The 11469-nt window shown below is 32.4% G+C and overlaps 1 protein-coding gene across 1 annotated transcript; it reads left to right on the forward strand.

The window, feature by feature from the left end:
* The first annotated feature begins 336 nt into the window (after positions 1-336).
* On the forward strand, positions 337-1890 carry LOC149154341 (LOB domain-containing protein 23-like). Its single transcript, XM_089440957.1, has 3 exons — positions 337-467; positions 586-762; positions 1220-1890. Exons 1-3 carry the CDS (start codon positions 432-434, stop codon positions 1556-1558), a joined length of 552 nt encoding a protein of 183 aa, XP_089297083.1. The 5' UTR covers positions 337-431; the 3' UTR covers positions 1559-1890.
* Positions 1891-11469: the final 9579 nt, after the last annotated feature.

An 11469-nucleotide genomic window follows, 5' to 3' on the forward strand; every position in this document is an offset into this window, starting at 1 on the left:
CATCATTTCGCAGGGCATTTAACTCTTTTGACAGAGACGACGACGACATCAAACGAAAATCCAACCTTGGGGTCCATCTAGTCATTGACAGTCCACCAATCACACGCTATGAATTTAATATCACTCCCAACACGTGCTTTTCCTTCTCATTCAAACTTGACCATAAACGCGTCGCGTGTATGTACAGTACGGATTAGGGAGAGTTTGAACTTTTGGCAAGAACTTGCAGATCGTTCACCAATGAGAAGATTACAACATTCATTTCTTGCATCAGCGAAATGACGTCATTCGTTGCGTAAACTCATCCATGACTCATAGCAAGTCAGGAGAGGTACCTTCCTCGTCAAGACGCCTTTTGGTTGCCCATAATTAGCTCCTTGTGCCAAAAAATCTTATGTTTTCTTCATAAGGATCCATCGAGGTTTCGGATTATGAAGAAAACTGTAACTAAACACAGCAACGCAAAGGTAAGCAATGCTTTGTAGGAGCATTCGTAATATAAAGCAATGTCAAGACAGCTTATATGCTTCTGTCTCCAAAGAGGCTAACTCAACTGATTTGCTTTTGTATCGAATTGTTTTGCAGATGGGTGAAGCCACTGATTTCAAGTCACAAAAATCTTCCTGCGCTGGTTGCAAGATCCAAAGAAAGAAATGTTCAGAGAAATGCGTGCTTGCGCCATATTTTCCCCAAAACAATCCCCAGAAATTCCTCTTGGTACACAGGGTCTTCGGAAATGGCCATGTTGTCAAATTACTAGAGGTTTGTAGTTGTACCATTACTAGGATGCATTCTATCAGCGTATCATTCCAAAGTTTTTGCTAATCACACATCAATTCCAATTGTCTTCTTCATTTTCAAGATTGAATTGTATAAAATATTTCACAGTTTCAACTCTGTTTATACCACGATCAGTTCATACCAAACATAATTTTAATGAAGACAATACTTGTTTAAAAACCCTAATATCAAGTTCTCCAGCCACAAACCCTACAAAGACCGAAATTTCAGAGATAATCAAAGTTACGCTCTAGTTTAAAAGCGCACGCATGGTGGAATGATGCGTCACATGATTGAAAAGTTCCATAATATTCCCAAATAGGTTTAATTGAAATAATAAACGCTTTAAGATCGAGTTTGTAATATGTTTTGTACTGATCTGTGGAAAGTATTTGTGATGGGTTGGCTGATTGTATGATCGGTTAATTTGTTTTTACAGGATCTTCCGCCCGAGAAGAGAGGCGATGCAGTAAACAGTATGGTGTACGAGGCAAGCGAAAGAATTCGAGACCCTGTCCATGGCTGTGTCGGGATAATCAATGAACTCCAGGAAAAAGTAGCAGAGCTGCAATCCCAATTGGCTTTGGCTCAAGTAGAGCTCACCAAAATTAGTCTGCAACATGCCAATCTGTTACCCCTCGTTACAGGATATCATGAAGTCTCGGATCCCAATTTTTTCTACGTATCACCGCAAGAAAGTGAAGACATGACGCAGACGAGCTCGTCAGCTATGGAGGATTTAGATCCTCTCGAGTTGTGGGACCCAGTGTGGACATAAAAAGGAACCATTTGCAATCGATATATTTGAGACACGATTTATATGTAAGCAAGTGAAAACATTTGAGATCCTTCTTTTCCACAAATTTGAGACTATCATTATGTAAGCAGGTCAAAGTATCTGATGTCCTTTATTGATAGAGTGCGGCCGTGGTACACATAAGTAAAACTACTAGTCTTCTATTCCACTGGTTACAATAAAGTTGAAGTTTGTAGGTCCAAAGCATGAACACCGTGCTTCGACCTAACCAGTATTTATCAAAATGGTATCAATTTTCAATGTAGCAAAATGTGAGGATATTTAAAGCGTGAATTAATGTTGCAATGAATATATTGGTGGCAATGTGTTTATGATTGTACGGATGTTAATGTCCGACGTGCCAGCTTTGAAGTTATGGATGTGAAAATTCGCGGACTTGCCAATGGGCAGTAAATGTGTGGTTTGTTGATGGATAGTAGATGTGTGGCTATTGTATAAGCTTGTTTATTTAATTAAATATATAATAGGAATAGCAGGTTAATGGGGGCATGGCCAAGCCTCAGCGGAGTTGTCTAGGGAGGTTATAATTTCTTCTGGATGGAGATTTTTTTTTTAACTAATCTAACCGTAGTAATGTCTAAATCCTTTTTTCTCATAGTGAAAATAGCTTAATACTTAAAAAAACTAGCAAAAATCTTAGACACTAAAAATTATAAAAATTAACAACTATAAACAAAATTTTCAAAAATATATTCAAAATTTTCAGAAATTTCTATCATTTTATCAACGAAATTCTAACTTGGTTAGACTACGCCGCGGTCCACCTGTCAAAATAATGTCAAACCTCCTTGCATATGGATATTTGGTGTAAAACCGCAAACTCACGTTTTCTTATGTGAAAATTTATCACCCCGTTAATGTGAAAAAAAAATATAGAAACTTTGTATTAATTAATTAATTAATTAATTATATATATTCAAAATACATATATTATTTCTGGGCATATGGATATGTGTAAGAGCCGTAAACTGACGCTTTCAATCTTTTATGTGAACATTTATCACCCAATTAATCTTAATTTTAATTTTAATCTTGGTTGATAAATGTTCACATAAAAGATCATGAAAGCCTTAGTTTACGGCTTTTACACATATCCATACGCCCAGAAATAATATATGTATTTTGAATATATATATATATATATATATATATATATATATATTCCTTTTAAAATAGCAAATTAAAACTTTGAAAGTATCAATACAGGTTAAATTTTGGAAATACAATATACAAATCTTAAAACCTAATCTGTGAAATTAAAATTATTTCTTATTTTTATTATTATTAATATATTTTTTTTCAGAGAAAAAAAAGCAGAAATGCATTATATTAAGACAATATAAAAACCATCATAAGATATATAATGGTGGCATAAAAAGCCTTTTTATTATTATTAATATATATAAGATAAAGTAAAACAATTATATAATAATTTAAATATCATCCTATAATGTTATTGTTATTTTCAATTTTTTTTTCAATAATTTTCTGAACATTTGAAATGATTTATAAATATAAATATATTGATTTGAGAGAGTAGATAATCACTAAATACTTTTGTCAAAAAGTAATAATATCCAATTATATGTAATTCTTTTTGGAAAATTTTGTAAAATAATTCTTTTTTTTATTTTAGAATATATTAATAGATAATAAATTGAAAGCTAGTTTTTACATTTTACTTCATAATATTTACCTTAAAAAAAATCAAAAATCTCGGGAGAGAAATTCAATTATTACCCCCAACCCCACTGTATTGAGGAATAGAGAGGAGGATAGCTCACTTACCCACGTCTCCACTTATTTTTTATTACAAAATATTTGGATGGATGAAAGTTCATTTTCCAATCTGTCCACTAATCGCAAACAATACCCTCTCAAACAAATTAGAACCCATGTCTTAAGGCTTTACAATGAGCAACATGTCTTGGGCAAATGATCCCTCTAATTTACCTAAGTGGATTTTTGGATTTTTGTGTGAAAGAAACGGGTCTAAGTTCATGGGATCCCTACTTTATATTTGGATAGAAGACATGTCACGTATTAATTTTAATAGCTATTGGTAACTTTTATAGATTAAGCTAAGCTTTGGGATTATTTATTAGATTTTGATTATAAGAACAACAAATAACAATAGAAATTGAAAACTTGAGACAAAAAAGATAAAAGACAAAATAAAGAATCAATTTTAAGATGAAAAGATAAAAGAAACTAACTCTAGTTACTTGTATTATATTGAACAATTGAGTTTTATATATAAGAGTGTAATTACTTGTATTATATTGAACAATTGAGTTTTATATATAAGAGTGTAATCCACACTCCCTTATTTTATTATCTTATAATAGGTTATTAACCTACCTACTCACAAATTTTTTTTTTCCTTTGAAAATTTCTTATCAATATTATTAGTATAACTATGAAATATGCTCATGCTAACTACATATCCATATCTCCCACGGATATATTAGCATCTTGTGATTAATATTAAGCTTGATTGATAATTAAAATTGATTAATAATTAATTAATTGATTAACTTTTAATCTCAATTAATAAATAATAGATTTCTTCTCCACCTTCATATTCCACCTTCATATTACTCTTGTTGTTCTTCCTTTTACAGATCTAGACTTGCTGACTCATCTTATTCATCATTGCTTTGCAATTTCGTTATTTCTAGCCATGCTTCATCTACCCTTAGATTTAATACATTCCTCTATCTTTCTTAGTATTTTGTTATAGCACCTATAACCTTTGCTTCTCGTTCTTCCTTTTACAAATCTAGACTTGTTGACTCATCTTATTCATCATTGCTGTGCAATTTCGTTATTTCTAACATTGCTTCATCTACCCTTAGATTTAATACATTCCTCTATCTTTCTTAGTATTTTTTTTATAGTGCCTATAGCCTTTGCTTCTCGACAAATAACCAAGATTTAAGACATTCCTCTATCTTTCTTAGTATCTTTTTTATAGCACCTATAACCTTTGTTTATGGACAAATAACCAAGAAATATTTCCTCGCCATCTCTAGAGTCAAAATTTCCCAAATTATTAAAGAAAAATTTTCCTAAATAAATCACATTACTGTTTTAGGATCACATCACTGTTTTAGGATCCACGTGTTTCGAACCTTTATTGAGGTTCATCATTAAGAGAAACATGAATAGCGAGATCAAAAAAACCGTAAACTCCAAACAATCATAAAGAATAAAAATCATTAAAATAATATCTAGTCAAAATTACAATAATTATAATTATTTTTGGTCCAATAATAAATGAAAAGACTAACTAAATAGAAATTTCCCAAAAATAACATTTCAAATATTACAAATATAAATAAACAATTTTAATATAATAAGAAATTATATATATATATATATATATGTATTTGGGTCAAATAGCAAATGAATAAACTAACTAGTTAGAATTTTCTTTAAAATAGCATTAGAGAGATTATAAAATATAAAAACACGTTTCTAATATAATAAGATATTATAATATAATTATTATATTTTATTTAATAAGTATTATTAAATCCAAAATAAAAGAAATTATGAAAGAAAGTTATAAAAAAACATATAAACATTTATATATATATGAGGAAGATTATAGAATAAAAAATACATAATATAAAAAATTATAGAAAGATAAACTCTAATTGGAAAGATAAAGGATGAAGAAGTTATTATGAATAAATAATTAACAAGAATAAAGGAATAAAAGTCAAAATGACATAAAATAAAAGATAATGAAAATAAAAATTAAATAAATAAATAATGAATTAAATAAAAAGGAAAAATGTCATCAAAAGGACAATCAATGAATTAAAATAAGAAATACAAAATGATCCAAAAGAAAGACAAACAAAACCAGAAAAGGAATCCGAGAGTGGGAGGAAAAAGAAAAAGTCTAGGAATAAAGGAATGGGATCCAGTAACTATTGATCTTCCATCCATCATCCCTATTTAGCGTATTAAATATTTTCTCGATTTCAATGGCTTCCCTCAATTTACGGTGAAGGAAATGATCGATCTTAGCAAGGACCTAGGAATTCTCTAAACATATGTGGTGCTTTGTCTTATCAACATGTTCAACTAAAGAAAAGGAGTGAGTCCTACAATTTCTTAGGCCAGCCACGTGCACTTAAATCTTATGATTTATGGAACGACCAATTTATCTAATGTAGGAGGGCCCACAGGAACAAGGAATTAGATAAACACCTTTCATGGTTTTAGTCTCCACAGGGTCTTTGACAGATCTTAAGGAGCCATGAATGGTTTTCAAGGGTCTAAAGGTGGAAGAAACCTTGTGCCTCTTAAGAATCCGAGCAATCTTGTCTATAGTCCCTTGGATAAAGGGAAGCTGGACATTAGAGGTAACTTCCAAAGGCTCTTTTTTAGTCCTAGGACCTCTGCTAGCTTTTAAAAAGGCTTTAATACCCTGGTATCTTTTATAGCCATTATTGTAAAAAACATTAAGGATATGAGTTCTCTCTCTCACCAGATCGCTTTCATCAAAAACCCTTAAAGCCCAAGTGGCTAATGTGTTGTGAACACTAGCTTCTAGGCTCGATAGTGATGGGAATTTTCATGTAAATATTGTTTAGTGTGAGTTTTCTTGCGAAAATCTTGGTGAGAGAAATAACCATTATCTTTCTTCGAGACAAGCACATCAAGGAAGGGCAAGCTACCATAAAATTCAGTCTCCATGGTAAATTTTATGGATCTTCATTGATTTTTAAGATGTTGAAAAAATATATCCATTTTTTCACAACCATGGGGCCATAGGATGAAGGTGTCATCCACAAACCTTTTCCAATTCTTTCATTGAAATTGAGTAGAAGCTAAAGCTTTAGATTCCAAATCCTCCATGAAAAGGTTAGCAACAACGAGAGGGAGCGGAGATCCCATAGCAACCCCACACGCCTATTCATAGAATTCACCCTCAAAGCTGAAGAAAGTAGAGGTATTACAAATCTCTACAAGCTTGGATGTATTATGGTCATTGATGTGTTTGATTACCTCAACAGCCTCATTTATAGGGATTTTGGTGTAGAGTGAAGCAACATCAAAAGTAACCATAATATCAATGGGCTCAAATTTGACCTCTTTTAACTCATTAACGAAAGAGAAAGAGTTGTTAACAAAAGAATTAGTATGACCAACCAAAGGCCTAAGCTTCCGAGCTAAATATTTAGATAGAAGATATGTAGGCCCACCTACAGTATGGAAAATGGGTCTAAGGGGAGCCCCCTCCTTGTGAATATTAGGAATCCCATAGATTCTCGGAGTGAGAGTGTTGATTTCGATAAGTTTATGGCTTGTGGAGCTCATAGACTTATTAGACTTAGCCAAGGCAATAGTTTTTGAAACCTTTTTTTAAGGGGGTTCTTACTGAGCTTTCTATAGCTCCCTCTTTTTCATAAGTGATCTGAAATTTTGCTTCGATAGTCATATTTATCGAATATTACAACCACCCCTCCTTTATTAGCTTTAAGGAAAAGAATATCAGGGTTGTTGTTTAAAGCTTTAATGGATTCAAATTCTAACTTGCTAATATTACTCTTAGGAGGTCTAGCTTTCCTAAGAATAACAAAAAAATATTTCCTAATGACATATTTAATGTGATCAAGAAAATCACACCTTCATTTCTCTTGATATAGAAATTTCTTCCAAAGACTCTTAGATGTTGGATTAAAGTTGGTCTGCCTCTCGACAATTCATAGGTGGTCTTATCACTATTTACTCTGAGTTAAACACTTTTTGGTATTTAGATAGTTGTTTGAATTGTCTCTCCCTAAAAGGTGTTTGAGACCTTTGCTTCATCCAACATAACTCTTTCCATCTCTCATACCTATCTATTCTTTCTTTCAACTACTTTATTCTATTGAGGGGTTCCTGACTACTAAGTATTGTAATCTAATTCCATGCTCTTCATAGAATTCCTTGAACTCATCTGAGGTGAAATTTCTTTCTCTATGGGATCTCAAGCACTTGAGCTTTAAATCCATTTCATTTTCAACTTGAGCTTTGAAGATCTTGAACTTACTAACGACTTCTGACTTTTATTTCACTAGCATGATCCATGTTTCCCTTGTATAATCATCAATAAAGAGTATGAAGTATCTTTATCCTGATAAGTTTTTTCTTCTTGTGGGAACACATACATCTGTATGAACTAGCTCCAGTGATCTAGATGATTAGTATTCCTTTTTCTTGAAGTGAACTCTTGTTTACCTCCCAAATTGACATGGCTTGCATATGGAGCCATTTGGTTTTAATATCTTTGGCATGCACATCATTGCTTCTGTCTTGCTGATTTTTGCAAGGTTGTCAAAATTAAAATGTCCCATTCTTGTATACCATAAATAGTTTTCATCTACTTTTATCATGCAACATTTGTGTTTATCTCCATAAAAAAACATATACATTGCTAGGAGTTATAATTACTTTAACTATCCCTTTCCTAGCCTCTATTTTCCTTATTTGAAATCCCTTAAAGTGAAATGCGAGGTCATACCCTTGGTCATATATTTGACTTACACTTGGTAGATTGTGCTTCAAACCATCAACATATAAAACATTTCTAGCCTCAATATTTTCATTAGGACTAACTACCCCTTTACATTTTATCTTGGTTGGTGCATTATTTCCAAATGTGACACTTCCTCCTCTGACTTCCTTTAAGGAAAGGAACTTAATCTTATCCCTTATGATGTGATTTTAGCACCCATTATCAATATACCATTTCCCTTCTTAATTCTATGTATATAATGAAAATCCACATTTTTAATTTTTTTTGGTTTCCTTTCTAACTTGTTAGTGTTTTCCAACTATTGAAACTGATTGGGAAATTGTTGCTTGGGGGGATTTATTATTATGCTTCTATGTTCACTTCCTTATGACCATAATTATTACAATTATATAATTCAATATCATCAAAGAGAGGAGAGAATGCATTTTCCTTACCAGTATACGAATTCCTAGATCTAAACATTAAGAACTGACTAGATCTAACATTTTTATTTATGATATACCTATGGGATCTACAATGTATAACCTTGTGACTAAAATTGTGACATCAAAAATAATAGCCATAAATCATATTTGGGTGCCTGAAAGTGTATGGCCTTCATCGAGGGCTGGTTCTTTGAACCCTTTCTGTCTTTCTTGTTGATTCTTTGATTTACCTTGAGTATATTTTCTGGAATTGATGGGATCATTTCTTTGTTGGTTCTTATTTTTATTAGTTTCTCTTTTTAAATCATTGGATCCTCCTTTGAGTGCATTTACGTAGTTGATAGGATTTCCTATTTTTATGGAATTTGTGCTTAACTCTCCTTTTGAGATCTCATGGTACTCTTTGTAACCGAAACCTTTCTTGATTACTGGTGATATCTAATTACTAAGGACATTATTGAGGGTTTTAGGGCCCTTTACAAATATTAATTTTAGATCCAACTGAGTTCTATATTTCTTTGAATATTTCCTTAGAGAAACTACCTCTTCTTCAAGCCTCTCACAATTTCTCTTTAAATTGTCTGCTAATTTTAAATGATTTCTTCTCTTCTATTTACCTATTCAAGATGGGTCTTTAGTTGGATGATTTCTTCATTTGAATTTGGATATCTCCTTTCAAGATTCCTATATAAATCCTTTCTCAAGGATGCGTTATCATCTTACAATATTTCACCACTCTTTTGCTTCTCCCTTGGCTATTTTATTAGGATTTCATCAATTCCTTTCTCTTCTTGTATTTGAACCTTTTGGAGATTAATTGATTCTTCTTCAGGACAATGCTTTTCTTTTTCTACATTCAACAACTGTTCCTTCAACCTTTTGTTCTTTATTCTATCCTTCCTTAGCTCATCCAAATAACTAATAGGTTCTTCTTCAGGGTCAACTTCACATTTAGCTTCTTCTTCAAGATCTAAATTATCTTTGTACAAGTTATATTTAGTTTCTATGGCCATCATAAAGCATTCTAGATATTCTTAATTTTTGTTAATTTCTCTCTTCTTGATGGGCCTCACAAATAGGTCTAATTCAAAGCCCATCTAACCATCCTTTGGCACATTTTAACCTCTATTTTTGCATTTGATAATATGTTTTTCAAGATGTAATGTGTTCTTAGGAAGGTTAGGAGATATTTTCTATATCCTATGGCCTAATGCATTAAATGTGTAGGACATTCAGGGTTTATTGTGAAGAACACATTGGAGACCAGCAAGAGAGGATCTAGGAGGCTTGTTCCTTGCTTCAAGCTTGTTATGCAAAATTTTTACAATTGTATACAAAGGTGAATTCCCTAAACCTAGTGGAATGGTATAGAACAGTAGAAGACAAAGAATATATATTTTTTCTTAGAAAATTTAGAGAATGGGAAATAATCCTACATCAAATCTATAGCAAGATTTCCTTTCCTCCTCGCTTGTAAGATCCAATTGTAGCTCCAATTTCTATAATTAGAACCTTCACACATGACTAAAACAAGAAAAGGATCCACAAAAACCAAATAGAATACTCTAACATCTCTATTCAATGAATTAGTAAGGAATTGAAATATATGACTGCAAACATAATAAAACAAATATAGAAAAAAAAGATACTCTTTGTATTGACAAATATAGGAAAGAGTTTACAACCATAAATAGTAGTTGAATTTGTAGATGTATCTCCAAGTTCACTTTTCCTTCCTTGTCACAAATCACACCTAAAAATCAACCCTAATGCATGAATATGGTGACTCCTTTAGGCTCAAAGCAGTAACATAAGGGTACTATCAGTCTCCCACATCCAACCCTGATGCTATGGATGGCACTAAATTTATATGAGAGAAATGGTAGTTTATGATTTACCATAATGGGCTTGAGATCCACATATGTTGGGAGGATGAGCTCAAGGAATGGGGGTGAAATTTCCAAAATATGATTAGATAGGATTTGAGCTTCTTATCCATGGTAAATGGTTAAAGCAACCTTTAGAAGCTTTTGGATGAGGAAGCCTCAGAATTATTTTTAATTTTCCCAAATTTCTAGAATTAGCACACCTGCAAATGGGAGAAACAAGTAATGACTAACACTAGTTCATAAGGGAGAAACTAGTGCTGAAAACAGGTGGCTAAATGGACAACGTGTGTTGTGGCTAAAAATGTTGATGTTGAGAAATTAATCCTAGAAACTCATACTTTTTGGAAAGTTCATGTTTAGGGCTTTTTGAAGAGATGATGACAACATGTTCACAGATGTTGATTGATCCAATTTGTAGGCCCATTGACCATGTGTGATAGAAATTCCTATAACAAAGCTTAGCAGCAACTTAGTTGGCTCACGAGTAGTGACTACCCCTCAGTGGCTGCGAGTACACCAAGAGACCAGATCCACCTTTTTAGGAGTTTTGGAGGGAAGCATCCATCCTTTCAAGGAGACTTCCCTTCACTCACTTTTTTTGTAAGTATGAGATCCTAGCAACTCAGTGGGGATTCAAATTCTAGAGTGACTATTAGAGAAGGAGACTTTCACTTGTAATTTCCATTGTTATGCTACATGTTTGAACAATTCTTGACGTTAATGAAAAGCATTATTTTTTTTTACAACCTAAGTTTTCTCCAAGGGAAAAAAGTCTCCTTGGGTTAGGCCCAACCCAATTTCTCAAGCCCCTCCCTTAGTACATTTGTTTATGTATTTCTTTTACATGCACTTAGTCTAGCTATGATTTTATGATAAACTAGTTTACAAGAAAAACATTGTTTATGCATGTTGATAAGTGAGGTTCCTTTGAAATCTTTGTTGTGAATACTATGTGAATAAGAACAAAAATAGTTTTTCTTTCATGCAATAATTAGATTTTGTTACAAATTCAACACATCC

This window comes from Pinus tabuliformis, chromosome 9, assembly GCF_031772625.1.
Source record: "Pinus tabuliformis cultivar Carrire ecotype Pingquan chromosome 9, CPIR1, whole genome shotgun sequence".
Lineage (NCBI taxonomy): Eukaryota > Viridiplantae > Streptophyta > Pinopsida > Pinales > Pinaceae > Pinus > Pinus tabuliformis.